General features: G+C 40.9%; 1 protein-coding gene and 1 long non-coding RNA gene across 10 annotated transcripts in view; one reads left to right on the forward strand and one right to left on the reverse strand.

The window, feature by feature from the left end:
* The window catches only part of DPYD (dihydropyrimidine dehydrogenase), a 656,679-nt gene that overhangs the window by 577,408 nt on the left and 61,273 nt on the right, over nucleotides 1-17,998 (forward strand). For all 8 annotated transcript variants that reach the window (XM_075131606.1, XM_075131602.1, XM_048859648.2 and 5 more), the window contains one exon: nucleotides 5,747-5,889. In XM_075131606.1, the coding sequence (XP_074987707.1) occupies nucleotides 5,747-5,889 (143 nt within the window). The remainder of the gene's footprint in view (nucleotides 1-5,746; nucleotides 5,890-17,998) is intronic.
* On the reverse strand, nucleotides 1,287-16,065 carry LOC125640768 (uncharacterized). Of its 2 annotated transcripts, none has more exons than XR_012669693.1 (3): nucleotides 15,700-16,065; nucleotides 10,987-11,147; nucleotides 1,287-3,640 (listed from the first exon to the last, which is right to left on the reverse strand). It is a non-coding gene; the product is annotated as an uncharacterized LOC125640768 (long non-coding RNA). The 2 variants fall into 2 exon arrangements; XR_007357897.2 differs by lacking the exon at nucleotides 1,287-3,640 and adding an exon at nucleotides 5,892-6,787.

Consider the following 17,998-nt stretch of genomic DNA (forward strand, 5'->3'; position numbering starts at 1 on the left):
TATGCTGCCAGAATTGTGAAAAGTGGCCTTAGTGTAAAGGTGTATCAAGCCTAATATCCATTACTTCTGAGACAGAGGGATTTGTTTTCACATTGGTGGGTAGATGTGATGGTGAACAGCTGAACCAGTTTGACTGAGAGCTATCAGAGCTTCCAGGTGAAACTAGATTGCTTGGGAAGTCCTTGACATCAATGGGAGTCTTTTTACTGAACTCAAAGTGCATTGGGTCTGGCCTGGCACGCTTGATTCTGCAAGGTGCCCAGCAATTTTTGGCAGTTCCAAGTGCCTTCAGCTGCCCATAACTTCAGAGCTGAAGGAGCTCAACACTTTGCAAGACTGAACACTAACAATGAAAAGGAGCCCCATTGATACCAAGAACAAGACCAGTAAACTCTTGACAAGCACCTTAATTCCTCCAACAGAGGTGAAGTCTCCCTCCTCCCAGGAAAGAACAGCATTTTTTTTTAAGCAAATATAATCTCTGGTGTGGCAACCGCTACCACTATGTTGGTATCTGTTCACTGTTATCATAGCAGCACAGTTCTAGTTATTTGAACGAAATAGGGAGAGGAGATTATTTGATGTTCAAAATAATGCCTGTGACACTTGATATATTTTATTATGCTGCATTTCCGTGACTTCCCTCCATTTTAATCATGAACGTTGACTGTGTTTTAAAATGAAAAACAAAGCAGAAGCCCTAATTATTCAGCAGAAAACTAAATAGTTTTTCTAAAATTTTAGGATTTTTTTCATTGTTTAGCTTTAAATAATAGCAGTTGTATTGCATTTTAATGAGATACTGAAAAAGAGGAGTTTTCAACATGCAGTAGAATCTCATCTCCACCACATACATCTGTTTCTCTCTCTTACAGTCAAACCTTGGTCCTGTGTTTGAGGCCTGGATAAATGGGCTTTGCATATCAGACCTAGTAGTTCTTTATTTTACAGTAAGCTATATGGCATACCCCATCCAGCCCTTGATAACCACTCTCATGTTGCCATCAATGGAGTGTTGTGCTAGCAAGTCTCTTAGCTACTGACACTGACCTACTGGAATTATAAACCCCAGTACATCAAATCACTTTGTCATGTACGAAACTTTAAGCATGGGAGTAATTTCATTGAAGTCCCAAGTGCTGAAACGTGTTGCTGGATTGGGACCATAGTTAGTTTTTTTTTTTTTAAATTCCATCTGATTTACCAGATATTTTCCACTCTATGAAACCTTAGTGATGAATTTTTGTTAGTTTGTATTTCCTCTTGCCTGTCGCTAGATTTAGACTTTTTCTTCATGTTACGTCATAACTGCGCCATAAAGCCTGTTGGAAGACTGGAGTTATATTTGCTTTCCTCCAGTCCTCCTCTACCTCTCCTTCCTCATCAAGAGGCCATTATGAAATGGGACCAGTTATCCTTTCAACTTCCTTGGCATTCACATAAAAATAAAACTCTAGGCCAACATCACTGCCCATTTATTTTGCTTTTGCAAATATTTATTGAAATCACTCTTTATTTATTTATTTTATTCCTTTTTTTTCTGTGTTTCAGTATTTCAAAATACAGTATATTTTCTGCCACAAGTCAGTCAATTATGGTGCACTGTGTTCTAGACCTGGCACTTTTTCTGCAACACAAGAAGGCTTCCCTGTGTTTTGAGTAAGATGATAAAAGTGTGAAGGAAAATGTTTACAGCTCCTTGTATGTTCTTTTTGTGCCCTCCAGAATACTAAGAAAAAATTGTTGGAATAACAATGACACACATGTCAATCAGCCCTTTGAGTGTCATAAGAGCCATTTAATTGCTGTCATTAGAAGCAGTGTTGACATGATTTTGTTGTTCTTTTAGCTGAGTTATTGATGAATATTGTACCTTTGAAATTGGTGGTTGGTACCCAAACATTTATCACTAGATTTACTGATTACCAAATTTACACAACAACTTGCACAGTGGATAGAAAGACAACCGGTAACTCACTGGAAATGAGTCTGAGCTCCAGAAAAATATCCATTCATTACACTAGCTCATCAAAGCCCCAACCTATAAATTCAATGAGATCCACACAGCTTGCAACTCAGTCACTGTCTTCTCTGCTGTGTTGCTGCAGTCACATCACTGATATTGTTAAGCTGAAGGAAGTCCTTTCTGATTACTTTATTGTGCAAGCACTTAACAAATGGTCACTTGTTCCTTTCTCCCCGGTATCCATTGTTCAAGGGGAAATTTATTTAAATAGGCAGCAAATTAAAACAGACAAAAAGGACATTTCTTCACATAAAGTGGAATTCTTCTGTGGAACTCATTGCCACAAGATATTGATGTCAAGTGTTTGACATGATTTAAAAAGGGATGGGATATTTATATGAAATATGAGAACATCCAGAGTAACATCAATATTTTAAAAAATGGAAGGGGAATAACCTTTCCTGCCTTGAGGTATAAGCCAGCCTTTAACTGATGTGGATTAGAAAAATTTTTCCCCATGGGCAATATATATATAGCCTATTTGTGAGTTATTTGTACCCCACTCTGAAGCATCTGTTTTTGGACACTGTCAGAGACTGGATTTAGGACTATATGGCTCAATGGTACGGCATTTCCTATGTTCATTTTCAGTCTTGCTCAGAAAGATTGAGTTGTTGAAGCATTTTGTGAGCTTGTTTCTTGATCAGCTCACTTCTGAATGGTTTTGCTTGTGTAATGTATATTTTTGGTCGACATTTTAGATGACTTCATAAACGCATGAAAAATTTCTTGCGTGATGCCATCATTCTGAGCTTAGTCATTCTGTAAGACTTGACCATCATCTCCACAATGGTGCTGTGCTATGTCTAAGAGTAAGTGCCCATTGTCTCATTTTACAGATAATCTTTCAATCTCATCATGATTGATCTAGCTAAACCGACTGCAACTACCACACCATTAGTGCTCACTAGAAATTTTGGTGCCAGCAGGCTGCTCTCTTTGTGAGTCTGTTTTGCTGTGGTCTTTACTTAGGTTCTATTATGGATTTTCATTAAAATTCCCAGCTTTTGTGAACCATCATTCAGTTGCCCCTAAAGCACACCAGTACTGGCAGAAAACTCTCTTCTGCATATTCAGCTAAGTTGTCCATTCATATTTCTAAAAATGTTCATGGTGAAGATTTCATTTGTAACCTCTCTAATGTTGTTCATCAAGCAAGGCATAACTTCAGTGCAAAAAATGGTACCTATGCATGGAGCAGAACACCTCATATTCTCGATCAATAATCCAGATATTCAGGAACATCCAGCATACCTTGAAGACACACATTAACGAGGCAGACTTATCAGGCAGTGTGAAGGCTGCTTCTCACCCAGGTGTGGATGTGATGTAAAAAACGGAGTACAGTTGTTGGAAAGGGGAGGAGATGTCAGGTCGGTAAATAATGAGGTGGGATCAGTGCTGAAGCAGCTGGAGATGGCATAACTCAAGAAGATAATTCATATGCTGAGTCAGGAGCAGATGTCAGTAGAGACAATTTATCGAGGCATTTGGATGCTGATTTTGTAACGTGTGTTGATGGGACATGCTTGTCAGACAGCCTGTTTGTGAAGCCCAGTGTTGCCTGTATCAGTGGTTTGTTAGGGGGTGACATTTTGCTGGAGGCGACCTGAGCTGAAGAAAGAGGGGATTTGAAATGGTTAAAGCAAACCAAATTTTCAGTTTTCTGTTGGAAAACTTACATTGGCAAACAATGTCCTTTTGAAAATGAAAAATTCTGCTGGGAAACTACAGCTTCCCTGTTTAAAACAAACTGACAGGCCCTAGACCCTGTGCTGATGTGCAAAGCTGTACTGCTCATTCACTCTGTCTGCCGTACCCGGTGCGCTGTGATAGCAGTGAACAGATACCAACATACTGGTGGTAGTTGCCACACTACAGCTGACCATTGTTTAAAAAAAATAAAAAAGTGTGATGCATGAAAAAGGGTGGACAAGTCTCTAGACGGCAGACTGCTAGATTGACCTTAGGTCCTTTGGAGATCCCCAGCAGGGCAGCTACCTATAACTGTAGTATGCATGTGTTATGATTTTTACTTTGAGATGGGATGGTAGAGGGAGAGGAGAGTGCATCTGTTGCGTTCAATATTATGGGGCCTCCGCTTTCCCCCCGGTTACACAAATAAATATGTTATCCGTTGAAAATTAAAAGCTGCCAAAGACTATCCCTTTAGCAGATTAAAAATCCAGCAGACTACAAATCTAGCAGACTACAAAGTTTCTCTTTTAGAAACATAATCACACACATGGGTAAAAGACAACAACAGTCAAACCTCTCTGTGGTGAAAGAGAAAGCAGTTCCTTTCTGGAATGAGGACAATGGTGTAAACAGAGGAGGGCATGAGGAGGAACTGGAAACATCCTGCTCTTCTCATGCTTCTTTCCCTCCTTCTTTTTCTTCATCTTCCTACAATTCCTTGGTCCTCCCTCCTCTTCTTCCCCCACTGGTCTTTATTACTGACTGCCTCCATTGGTCCTTTGCCCCAAGAGCAGATCAAATGGGGACTCTGGGGCTCACCCTGACCAGCTAATACAGTTGTAATAGTGTTACATAGGGTCTGCATAAAGTGTTTGGGGTGTTTCATATCATGTTATTTACCTCAAATTAACTACTCAATATAAAAAACACCCTTTTCCCTCTAATCTAGATGGACCCCGAGTCAATCTCCTTGTTAGTGAAGTATTCTTCCCTATACTGCTTGCCAGTGCAATGTACAGTCCCTGCACTACTGCAAGACATCACTGTAATACACTGTATTTTTATTCTAAATTAACTGGATACTTTAATATAAAAAGCTTTTAGTAGTTGAAATACATCCCAAATGGTCTAAAAATATAAATAGTTGAATATGTGCGAGCAACCAGCATTATTTACTGTCTAGTACATGCTGTATTCTTATGTGTGTGTTAATACTCATGCAACATCAATATACTTTAAACAAAATGGACTAAATTGTCTATGCAGTGCACTAGGGTTTTATCATGATTCCCATAAATGGCTCAAGAAATTGAGTGGGCAAATCCCCATGTACCACTTTGAAAATTAAGGCCCCAATCCTACAAACATGTATGCATGTGAATAACTTTGCTCATGTGAATAGTACCATGCAATTTTAGGGAATAATCTGGTCAAAGCTTGGCTTCTTAAAGGAGTACCAATATCACTGAATGTATTCACAGGGGATATGTATAAAATAATATCCAAAATGTCAAAGTGCATTTGGAATGGTAGTTTTAAACCAGATGTTTGATTCATATTCTGTAAAACACATTCAAAATCTTCCCTTTATTTGCACACTATCTGTGTTCACACCAGCAGCCTTATCCCTTATGTGGAAATTTAGAGCTGTATGTCTATAATTTACTGTATGGAATTGTTTTCTGTTTCTAATTATATTGTTCCTTGTTCTTTTAAAACAGATGCTTAAATGTTGGAGCCAAGTTTTATGTTTTATCCAGTTAAATATGCAAGTGTTTCTGTCTGCAGTTTTAGGGTTATTACACCCACGTTCCTAACACTTTTACATGTAATAATACTATTCAAAATCTGATACATGTCGATTTACAAATTAATATATTTTTAGATATTAGAATTTGATATTAGTTCTTGATATTAATGGTTTGTCTAGTACAACACTGCCATCCCATGATGGGCATGCACACATCGTATCTAAGTGCTGAGTATTCCAACATGCTAACACTGTATTTTGATTTTCTTTAGGAAGTGCTATTCGGCCCATAGCCCTGCGAGCAGTATCTGCTATAGCTCATGCTCTTCCAGGATTTCCCATCTTAGCAACTGGAGGAATTGATTCAGCTGAGAGTGGGATGCAATTTCTCCACAGTGGTGCTTCTGTTCTCCAGGTAGTTGTTTTTTTCCTTTAAAAATTATAATTAGTAATTTATCACAGAACTGTAATTTATCTTAAAACTAAAGATTTCAGCTCAAAGTAGGAAAAAGGACACATTAACATAATTGATCCATTGGAACAAATGTTCGTATTGTTGGCTCCATGCTCATTGCTTGGAGCCATTCACTTAAGATGTTCAGTGATAGAGTGGATGCCCCATAATCTATGGTGCTGACCTGGGAAAAGCTAGCTTTTTAAGAGTGAAATAGTATCTTTTTCTCTAACCAAAAAAGTTTTGAAATTAAATCACTTTCCCTTGTTAAGCAACTGAAGTGAATACATTTGTGCTTCCCAGTACATCCTGTGTTTTCAGTTTCTGTCTTGGCCAGCATAAGCTCTTTGGAACAGGGAGTTTTCATCCTGTGTCTTACTGAGCACTGAAGGGAATTCCAAATGGCTTTACTTTTGGTCCCACCTGCATTCAGTTTGAAATAGCTATTCTTCATCCAGGCACCAGTCTCCCTCAAGCACTTGGTTTGGGTGACGAAAAATGCAGAGCTGTGCATCCTTTACATGTTGTTGGCATCACAGTCATGGCTAAGGAATGGGATGTTAAATAGTTTGCAGTAGTTGGTTGCATTGGCTGATGTTTTCTTAAGCACTAGGCATACTTTAGTCTGAGTGATAGATTTTTCATTAACAGGAGGTGTTGGTAGTATAGATCCTAGGAGGTCCATTGACACTTCAGCATTTTGCCTGCACTGAGCAGCTGTCTGAAAACCACTGTGATATGTAGAGGAGGAGGACAGTTGTTGTGGGTAGTAGGTGGTCATAGCGTTTCTTTCACCAGGACATAAACCCCATGGTGTTAGGGTGGAGACAAATCTTCTATGCCATGTATCGTTGGAAGCCTGCAGGATCGATAACGTAATCGGGGAAGGAACACATAGTGTAGGTTGCATCTAAATGAAGGGGGAAACTTAGTTTGGAGGAGGTGATAGTCAGCCGACAATAGGGGTGGGCAAACTTTTTGCCCGAGGGCCACATCGGGAAATAGAAATTGTATGGTAGGCCGTGAATGCTCACAAAATTGGGGTTAGGGTGTGGGATGGGGTGTGGGCTCTGGGGTGGGGCTGGGGATGAGGAGTTTGGGGTGTAGGAGGGTGCTCTGGGCTGGGACCGAGGGGTTCGGAGGGTGGGAGGGGGATCAGGGCTGGGGCAGGGGTGCGGGAAGGAGTGCAGCGTCCAGCTGGGGGTGGGGCTGAGGATGAGAAGTTTGGGGTGCAGGAGGGTGCTCCAGGCTGGGATCGAGGAGTTTGGATAGCAGGAGGGGGATCAGGGCTGGGGCAGGGGGTTGGGGCGTGGGGAAAGGCTCAGGGGGTGCAGTCTTCGAGTGGCACTTACCTCAATTGGCTCCCAGAAGCAGTGGCATGTCCCTTCTCCAGCTCCTATGCGGATGTATGGCTAGGCGACTCTGCATGCTGTCCCATCCACAGGCACTGCCCCTGCAGCTCCCATGGGAGTGTGCAGGAGCCGGAGCGGGGCCATGCCACAGCTTCCAAGAGCCGAGGAGTGCGGCCCCCAACCCAGCACCCCAGCTGGAGCTCTGGAGCAGGGCCGAGCCACGTGGTCCGGCCCCCAACCCAGCGCTTCGGCCAGAGCACTGGAGCAGGCCATAGTTTGCCCACCCCTGGTCTACAACATGACAATGGTGCCTTCATTTCCAATACCTCCTTTGGCACTGAAAATTAGATCCAGTGTGTGGCTGGCCTTACTGGATAGCTGAAATGACAGCAAAGGCCAGTCCCAGGTTTGCTGTGGTGGAGAGAAAGTCCTGGGCAAATTTATTGGTGAGGTTATTGACATAAGCCCTGAAGAGTCACGCAGTACTAGGCATTTGTGGGACCTCTAATAGGAGGTCTGATGCTACAGTTACTATCGCAAAGCTATCAGGGCAGATTGAATACCCCTGGAATCCCAAACTACTGTTTGTCGGGTAGCCCCAGAAGCAAGTAAGTGAGGTGAAATGTTCTGCATTTAAGGGGAGATAGTGGTGTACTCTGGAACCTTTTGGGGGAAGAGGTAGCAATAGGAGGTTCACATGCCCTGACAGCCAATCCTGAATTCTCTGTATAAGCATCAAAGAGGCAGAAGAGTACACAAGGTTATCCTGTAACTTGTTTTGTCTATCTGCTTTACTAATAATATTATTTTTTAAAACTTCTCTTAGGTTATTTCAAACTCTCCTTTTACAATAAAGGGTTCAGGGAGCTACCTTGTCTGGATAACAGTCTCAGTGCTACTTCAGTTCTGTGTCTCTTACACTTACACTTACACACGCACAAAACAATCGTATGATGCTACTTCTAGTACAATATTTGTCTACAACAAAAGTATGATCAACAAGGGAGTGTTTTCAGAACTACACATTCATTTCATTTATGGCCGCTAATTAGAACTGAACCTAGACCAAAATGTAGAGTTATGCACTTTTCCTTAATACAGATTGTGTATGTGTGTGTGGGGAGGGGTTTCTTGTGTGTAGACATGTCCCTGAAGATAATGGAGAATTCTAAAATGTAACTAAATACAAAGAGAGTGGAATGGGTATTGTCTCTGGAGTGGCTAATTAAAGAATCACTTGCTGAACCTAGAAAACCCAGATTAATTTTTGAATGCTAATTAAGTACTGGCTGATTAAAGTGATTCATGTTCAGTGTGGAGCTTTGTACCATAGAACACTGGGCTGGACACCTCCTTTAGAGAACATTGCAAGGCTCATCTATTTCCAGCATCGTTTCCTCAACGGAGACAATGACTATTTTCCCCTCTTAGGGTTTCTTTATACCAGAAAGTTGCCTTGCTTTAATTTAAATAATTTTAAAAACCGATTTAGATAAATGGGTGCAAAACCTTGTGTAGACACTTACTTTGGTTTAAGAGTGGCTTATTTCAGCCTAGCTGAAGTCAGTGAGTAATGGACTGAAGATAAATGGATGTAATCTGCTCTTAAACCAAAATGATATTGACCTTAGATATTTCCCCTGTCTAAGGGAAGAAGTAGAAGAGGGTGGGAAAAACATAAAACCTTCAGCAGAGGATGGTGCCAAAAATATCTGATCAGAACAACACTGACGTTCATATTTGATATCTAGATGGAATGAGATATAACCAAAACTGCAACTCCACCCCGCATCCAGCCCTGCTTCCCCCACACCTAGGGTCCCCAGAAGGGAATTGCCAGCACAGCCCAGAATGGGCAGGAACACGCAAACCAGGCACCTCTGCCCCAGTGGCAGTGGCTTCCCCTGCGCCACAACTCCCTGCCAAGGTGGGCTGTCAGGAGCTCATCTCAGAATGGTCAGCCCTTGGATGCTGGCACCTGCAGCAGGGACCAGCCTCTCTGTAGTCAGACCTATGTGCCTCTGCTCCCCACCAACATGGAGAACAGCCTCTCTGAAAATGGTACCCCTGCGTGGCAACCCCATGCACCAGGTCCAATGGCACTCATTGAAGTTTGGCCCAATCACCTCTTCATCGTTGATGTCATTTCAGTGTTTAGAAGTGCATTTGACCTAGCCTCTCTTTTGGGAGGAGGAGCACAACATTTTCGTATGTATAATTTCAAGGTTGCTTATACAATAAAGGAAGTTTATAATAGATGCAGATTAATTTAACTATTTGTAACTTTAGCACCTATGTGGCCAAGATGCAGTTTACTCTTCAGGCAGGCTCTGGCCAAGAAAAGGGGTGCTCAGGAATGCAGCAGGGAAAAACCTGTTTCAAGTCCCCTGGAGTGATCACACATGCACACCAGGACAGTACAATGAATACAGGGAAGGGAAATATTTATTTACAGAAGGATGAATGGAGAAAAAACAACAAGAAGGCAGAGTGGGGGAGTAGTAAAACAGGGTTACACTCAACATGAGGCCCCCAGGCCCAGTGGTACCACCATATGAAAGGGCAGACTCTGAGCAGTGTGTCTACACTCAGGCTATGTCTATACTACAGCCATGATTGATGCTCTGAGATCAATCCACCAGCAGTCAATTTAGTGGGTCTAGTGAAGACCTGCAAAATCAACAGCAGATCGCTCTACAGTTGACCCCTGTACTCTAACCACGACGAGAAGGGTAAGGTAAGTTGACGGGAGAGTTTCTGGAGGACCTCTGGGGACCTCTGGAGCTTAATGCATGAGCTTCTATAGCATGAGCTAAAAGCCAACTGGCTGTTAACTAAGGCCGTAGAGCAGACTCATTTTATCTCTCTCTCTAAGTGGTCTCAGTGCCATTAGATGGGACAGAACACCACACCCAGGTGTGTGGGTTACACTTGCTGTAGCCCTTTTGTCTGGAGCTACAGACACACACACCCTTCCACTCTCCCTCTCCCCATGCCCCTGGAACAACCAACATTCTCCTCCCCAGGAAAAGGTTTTAAAGGGGCCATGATCTCTAAACCCCAAGGCTTTACACATTATCTGGAAGTTAAAATATATAAAACAACAGATAGCTCTTCCAATTTGTGTAGTTTCAGGAATGGTTGGAAAGAACATTTATTTTTTATCTTTTCAATCAGATCTTGGATGCATTTAAATGCTTCCACCACTGATCTCTTAGTACTGTGCTTTGTCATAGCATATCTCAGTCTACCTATTTCTTTTCAACATAAACATGAAATAAGCATAAGTAACTATGTTATCCACATGTGCCCAATCCTGCATTTCGTGTATACCCAAAGCTCTCACTGATTTTTGACTGCATCATTTTGAGGTTTGATCTCTTACTGTAGGGTTGTTATAGAGTGCAGTGTCATGGAAGTAACTTCTTTTTTCTTTTTAAATGAGCTTTCTCCTAAAGTTTTGATTTATAAAAATAAGGTTTTCCATCTGTTTTTATGTGTCACTTGCATCATGTGTACTTTACCATGTCATGTTGATGGTCTGGTAGATTGTTTGAAAGGCCTTTGAGGAACAGACATGCATTTGCAGAAGTCATTACACTGTAGGAAACTAAAAATGGAGACAATTATAGAAAATTCCAGTGGAAAGAGAAAATGTATTGTGAGAAAAGCCATAAAAGCACAAAAATACTAAAGTAAAACTCACTTCACAGTAGCCTGTATGATTCAATTGTAGATCAATATTATGTAGTTAATGCATTAGCAGTAGAGCATTAATTTGCAATTACTTCAGGCGATCTGATCCTCTGTGTTTCGTCCATTGACATAAATGACCTTTTGTTGAAAGAGATTCTGCAGTCATTATTTCTAGTGGATATAACAAAAAAGGGATAGAACAAAGAGGTTACTTTCTGCAGTATGCATTTTTCATGGTAGAGGCTCCTGAATTTATACCCTGGTACGGCATATTTTTAGTAAATCTTTACTATTTAGTTGCGAAACTTGAAAAAGAACAATAGGTCTTTTCAAACAACTTTTTAGATTGTTATAAAATGTATAGGTCATGGTCATGCATGTCTCCATCACCTCCAGGCTGGATTTCTGAAAAACACTCTAGGGGTGTTTCTGTGCCACCTGGAATGCTACTGCTTCTGTTGCCTACCTCCTAAGAGCTAGACTCTGGCTTTGCCACAAAGCCCTGGCTAAGAGGCACCATATAACTGTTCTGCTTCAGAAACAGACTGCAGGCTAGATTGTGACTCAGAAAATCACAATTTAGTCCCTAGCTCCTCTCTTGCTGCAGGAAGGAAGTAAACTGTGTCAGACCCATACCTGACTTGTTGCTTTCCCTTCTGTGCCAGCTCAGATGCACTCAATAGCGCACTGGTGGGACTGACTCAAGGTTCTATCCGCTCCCCTACCTTGCTTGTCAACTCCTCACCCGTCTGTCCCAGAGGGGCTGTTATCTCCTCCCTGAGAGACTTCTATCCGCCTCATACTGTGCCCCATGATAGGGTTAGCCCACACATGGGATAACAATACCCTTGACCTCCCTTCCTGCTGTATGCAGAAGTATACAATGAAAAAAGCAATCTGCTAGTAAATGAGGCTGCCACTGTGACCATCTCACTGCCCCACATTCTGCACTGCCTACTTACGTCAAATTCAAGGTGCTGATTCAATGTATAAAGCCCCAAATGGTCAGGGACTTGATTAGTGAAAAAAAACTGCCCCCTCCCTTATATTCTGTCATGACACTGAAGACCAGCAAGGACACTTCTGCTGTTGGTTCCTGAGATAAACCCTCTCAAGCAAGGAACAGTTGGCTTTCTGGTAAGGGCCTGTTCCTGGGTACTTACGTCCTCTGGTAACTGGTAGCTAGAGGCTGTTAGGTTCTAGGACTCAGATTGACAGGATTTTTTCCCCAGCAAGTGTATTACTGAGGCATTTAACTGAGGGATTTTTAGAACAGCAGGACAGTTTTGTGTGTGAATAAACAAGCTTTTGCATAGCAAAATAGGGGAGGTTTCAACTGTTTGCAATTTTTGGACTTGTATTCACAACACTAAGTCATAAAACAAATAATCACCCAGAGAAGTGAGAATGCAGAAATCTGTACCTCTCTGAGAGACGAGGGAATGGAAGATTCATGGAGATGCCAGTTATGGAAAGGAAATGTGCATGTAAAAAAACTTTCCATTCTGCATCATGGCAGCTCCACTGATCCTTTGCTGCTGTGAAGTAGCAAACAATGAAAAGAAGAAAAGGAGAGTAAGGCACAGAAGTGTGTGTGTAATCATGAAGCATAGCACCTGTGCCATATGTAGACTTACTTTGGGGACCACTCTAGTTGAGTGATAATTCTGTATACTGTTGATCAGTTTGACTACATGACCAAGTGGCTGGTCTGCAGATTTTCTGTTTTAGTCAAATCATCTTCCCATGATGAAGCAAATAATTTGGAAAAACGATCCTTGATGCCTTAATTTTCTTGTAACATCATAGTCCTCCCTAATACAGCACTTGATCTATGTTGAGAGAGGTTCTTTTATCCATGCAATTAGAGCAAAGGAATTGGAATTAGAAGGAAACAGAGAAACAGATTATCTGAAACTCGCAGTACATTTAGGAAAGGTTTTAATTTCTCTCAACATCCAGGTTATGCCATTTCTTTTCCTTCTGATACTTACTATTTGAGCAGCGAAAGGGGAAAGAAAAATCTCTTGGGAAGTGTGAAAGTGAGTTTTTATCATAGGCCTCAGAGGGTCAGAACGGTTTTATTCACGTGAATTTCATTCTTCAACGGGAATAGTAGCTAGTTCACAAATTCCTACAGCCACGCTGATAAAGGATGAAAGCAATTGTAGCTGAAATAAAATAAAACAGTACTGAAGGGAGAGACTCACAGGGATGAGAGGTTAATCATTGCCAAACTAAATTGAGGTCCGAAGATGGAAAAATTGGTTTGCTGGTTGGTTTTGATAGATGTGCAGCTTTCAAAAATCAGGCCACCTGAGGATGTGCATCAAGAGAAGATGCTCATTAGAGCTAGTTGGAAATGTTTAGATGAAACTTTTTTCCATAGAAAAATGCCAGTTTGTTGAAACCAAAATGTGTCACGGAAACTTATTGATGTCAATGAATATTTCATCAGGTTCTCAGGTTGTTTGTGTGTGTGTGTGTGTGTGAGAGAGAGAGAGATTTTCTCTGTAGCACTATGGTTAGAGCACTGCCCTGGGATGTAGGTTCAGATTCTTTCATTGCCTGTTCAGAATGGTCTGGAATGAAAACCTTTTTTCTGAGTCACACAGAGCAGCTACTTGAACCTGTCTGTCCATGAGTTAATGATGCTGTTCATTCCTGAATGTGTCCTTTTACGGTGCTAACTCTGAGGGCCAAGGACAATCCATCCAGAGAGAAGTCAAGAAGTGATGGAATTCCTGACTTTCTAGCATTATTTTTTATTTAACTGCACTAATAATAATAATTTCTCCCTATGTGTGAATATGATTTTTGAGGTAGAAAATGAACTGGATTTTAGAAGGGTTACTGACTCTTTCAGAATAACCTGGATCTGCCTTTCAAAATTAAGCTGCCAGGTTTAGGGAGCTTGATGAAGAGGAGACCTATCTTTGGAGGACTTGAGAAGGCGGGTCAGGAGAATAGTGCCAATGGCCTTGTAACTGCATGACACAGCTACTGATCTGATGCTGTACCAGCTGCTGAAATGCATGTAGGAAGATTGGAGGATTTAATTTCCCTCCACCATATTTTCCTACTCCTTGGCACAGGATAGAGGTTTTTGCCTTCTGATATTCCACAAGTACATGATGAAGTTAAAGACAGGTGTAGAATCTAAACATGTGCTTGGTCTGTTTACATGCTGCTTTTTAGCGTGTCTGCCTACAAGCATCTCCTTTGCATTGCATACCACTGACAATACAATGGTACAGTTCTTTATGGGTGACTGACCATGAGATTATGGGGCATAGCTGTAATGCTCAAGGCATGTGAAATCATATTTGTTTTCCTAAATAGATGGGTGTGATTGTAAAATCCTGCATGTGCCCATGTACTGAACAGGGGTTCGCTCTGTAACTCCTAGAACTAACAGAATACCATAGTCTCACATGAAAGTAATGCAGAGCATGCCTTTTTAATCTGCAGATCAGCACAGCTCTCACAGAATTTGATCCCTCTAAGCTGCTTACTCAGAATCTAAATGGACAAACATTTATGTACCTTTGTTCAGTTGTAATGTTCAAAAGAAGGATAAGAAACTCTCATCCAACTCAGACTTGCATCTTGATACTGCGTTCTCAAACCTTGTTAAATAGCATCCCATCTGCTACCCTATATCCCTAGAGTAGTTTAGCAGCTAATGTGAATAAATCAAATAATTTCATCTATATTTTATCAATACTTAAGAAGATTTTTCTTAGTCATGAACTTGTCCTTTTAGAAGAGAGGTTCTGAAGCTTTTTTTAGAGTGTGAACCATTGTCTTATATACCACCTCCCCTCAGTCTCACAATCATGTAATGTCTTCCAGGCAACTACAGCAATTGCTTATATAGAGAAATAATTTTAGGAAAGTATACAATATATTTTTAGCTGTTGTAATTTAATTTACAGCTATAAAGGGGGAGGGGGAGCCAGAATTATGTGACCAGACAGCTCTCCATGGACCACCATCTGCAGACTACTAGCAGTCTAAAGATGACAGTTGGAGAACCTTTGCCCTAGAACATTATATTTGGATGCTTACATTCTTATTACACACACCCCACATTATAGGTAGATGCTGAAATAGTCTAGGGATGCTGGATGTGCTCTTTTTGATTTCCTGATTCGTTGAAGATTTTCTGTGTCCATCTAAATCATTGCTTAGAAACTGCAAAATAGATTTATTCATCTTCATGTGCAATGGTTATGCAGCATGTTTCACTATGTGGCAGAGAATGTTCTTCACAGTATTGAGTAGTCTGCTACTAGCTACAGAAGATACAGTTTTTAAAATCATATGTAAGCATTACTAAGATTTAAATTGCACGTTTACCGATCATGAATGTCCTAGTTTTCTCAGGAATATTAGATTACACCCATTAGCTGGCAAGGCTTGGGTAGGTCCCTTCATGAAGTACCTTGTATTGCTTTTATGTAGTACAGTCTGTCTTCAATATAACCTAAGCCAATAGAAACTAAACAAAAAGACAATGATCTCAACTGTACATTGAAAAAAATAGCCTAAAGATATTCATAAATACTTCTCAGACAAAAAGGTAGATTTATGTATTTAACAGTGCTCAGGAAAAATTTATAATGAAAAAAAATGCATTAAATGATGATGATAAATACGTTTAAGATTAGATACATATTCTAGTACAAAATCAAAGAGGCTGAGTAACTCTTTTCCTTACCTTCTGGGCATATCAGTGAGGAACATTTCAAAGCAAACTCATCCAAATTAATATAAAAGCAAAACTGCTTATCCATTGCAGAACCTTTCGAAGGTACCTAAGAGGAATTTTTGTTGTTTATCCCATTGCTAGAGTCAGAATATTAGAATGTGGGAAGTCACGGGCAGATTTTCTAACAGAATGGCATTCAGGAGCTATTTTATGTAGAGATCTTGTGCAGTTTAGTAGCAACGCTGAAATAAGTCTCTTCCTTCTGGGAGAAGTAAGATGGCATTCTGCTAAATGCTAGAATTTTATCACTTGGGGGAATAAAAAGCTGCCAGAGAGGTCTAAGAATATAAAAGCATTTGAGATCTCAGAAGGAGTTTAAATCAATGCACTGCCACAGTTACAGTGCAGATGAAAGAGCCTGCTGTCTCAATTGCCAGGAAACTACTTAGAAACTCTCCCTTTGATTTCTTTTGGTAGTCCATTAAATTACCGCTAAATGCAATAGATAGGGACATCAGTGCTTTGATGTTGTATAGCTACAACAAATGGAAACTAATATGGTAGAACAGTCAACCTTTGTGATTTGCATGTGTATATACAAATACATACCCATCAATCTCCTTATCTGACTGTGTATCTCCACTACCAGTCTGTCTACCTAGTGTACCTCTTTTCATTACAATTACTATTATTTTGTGCCCATTTTCCAACAGAGAGCAAAGCATATATTTTTGATGGAAGGAAAAATAAAATTGTCTCTCCCCGCTACTTCTAAGCTATGAATGGTGTGAATTCAGTAATGATAGAGAGCCACAGTAGTGCTTTGAGACAGGTTAGAGTAGCAGTTCTACTGCTAACCAGGACTGATCGTGATGGAGAATTAGAAACATTGCCTTGATGATACTCAGCACTGAAGCATTTTTGTTATCACAATCTAATCATTGCACAGATATTTACACCACTTGAAAATTAAGAGTGTAATAAAACATATAGGGTCAGATTATCTGGCTTTATCCAGCTCTTTGCTCCATGAGTGCTGGAAAGGGACAGTAAACTTTCTGCATGTCCTTAGCTGGGAATTGTATGGGGAGATACAGGGCAGGGATGAAACTGAAGGAGTGTGGAGCTAACGTTCACTGCTGCCTCTGTGGCACCAGCTCTTCCACAACCACCCTGGATTCTGCAGAAGTTTCTCCATGGACTCCAGAGTCCACCCTGGTGAGGAAGGTGAAGACTGAAGCTCCAGGGTGAAGAGAGAGGGGAACAGGATTGGGACTAGAGAGAGGTATATATCTTCCCCCATCCAACCCCACAGAAATTATATGAAAAAGATAATACACCTCCTACCTGAAATATCTTTTCCAAATAATCCTCTCCTCCCCTGCCACTTCTCCCAAGAAGGCGTTCACCATCTGGGGAAGTCTTTAAATGGAACTGCACAGCTAGTGAGTTGGTAGGGGCTATTCCAGGGTCCTGGCTCAGTGCAGGGGCACAGGCGCTTTGCATGGATGGCCCTAACCTCCCACAGACCCTGTGGAATATGATGAGTTTGGGGCAGCCCTGCAGCTTTTTCTGCAGAGAACAAAACAAAACATGACACGCTGATGTGTGGGCATTTCCCTCAAAAGCAGTTACTCTCGGCAAAATCCAGTGAACCCAGTAGGAAATGTGCCTCAGTAAAGTCTTCAGGATTTGTGTTTTGTAATGATGATTATAAAAACCCAGCAGGCCATTTGTGAAGTTTCATTATCACTGATGTAATAAATGCACATTATTGATAATAGCATTTTTTAAAAATACGGAATGTGAATTAAAATGTTTCAGATAGAAGCTAATTATCAAAAACAAACACGTAACAAGTAATAAAAAGAACTCTGCTGACACATTCTCTCTAGCTCGCTGCTGAGTTTTTTCCAGATCCCATTGACAAAGTTATATAGATGTATCCATGGTTATTTATCCATATATTAGGGTGGTAATTTCTTATACTGTACATAAATAGGGATCCTGCAATGTATGTGTGCCTCTCACACTTGCAGTTTCACAGAGTTTGATCCTGTGATGCATTCCAGAGGTGCATTCCCCAGTGAAATCATATAAAGTGCATTTAACTTAATGAGTTACCGTTGCATTATGCAGCTCAGGATCAAGACCTTAGAATTTATTCTTAGGTTATCTGAGATAAAATTTCTCAATATATTTATTTGTGTGTGTAAAGGATTGGAAGCACAGTCCCTCCATTCCCCAGCCCCCATCCTCCCAGTGGTGTTGTGCCTGTCACTGTCCAACATTAAATACTATTAAACAA

Source organism: Caretta caretta, chromosome 8 (genome assembly GCF_965140235.1).
Source record: "Caretta caretta isolate rCarCar2 chromosome 8, rCarCar1.hap1, whole genome shotgun sequence".
Taxonomy (NCBI): Eukaryota; Metazoa; Chordata; order Testudines; family Cheloniidae; genus Caretta; species Caretta caretta.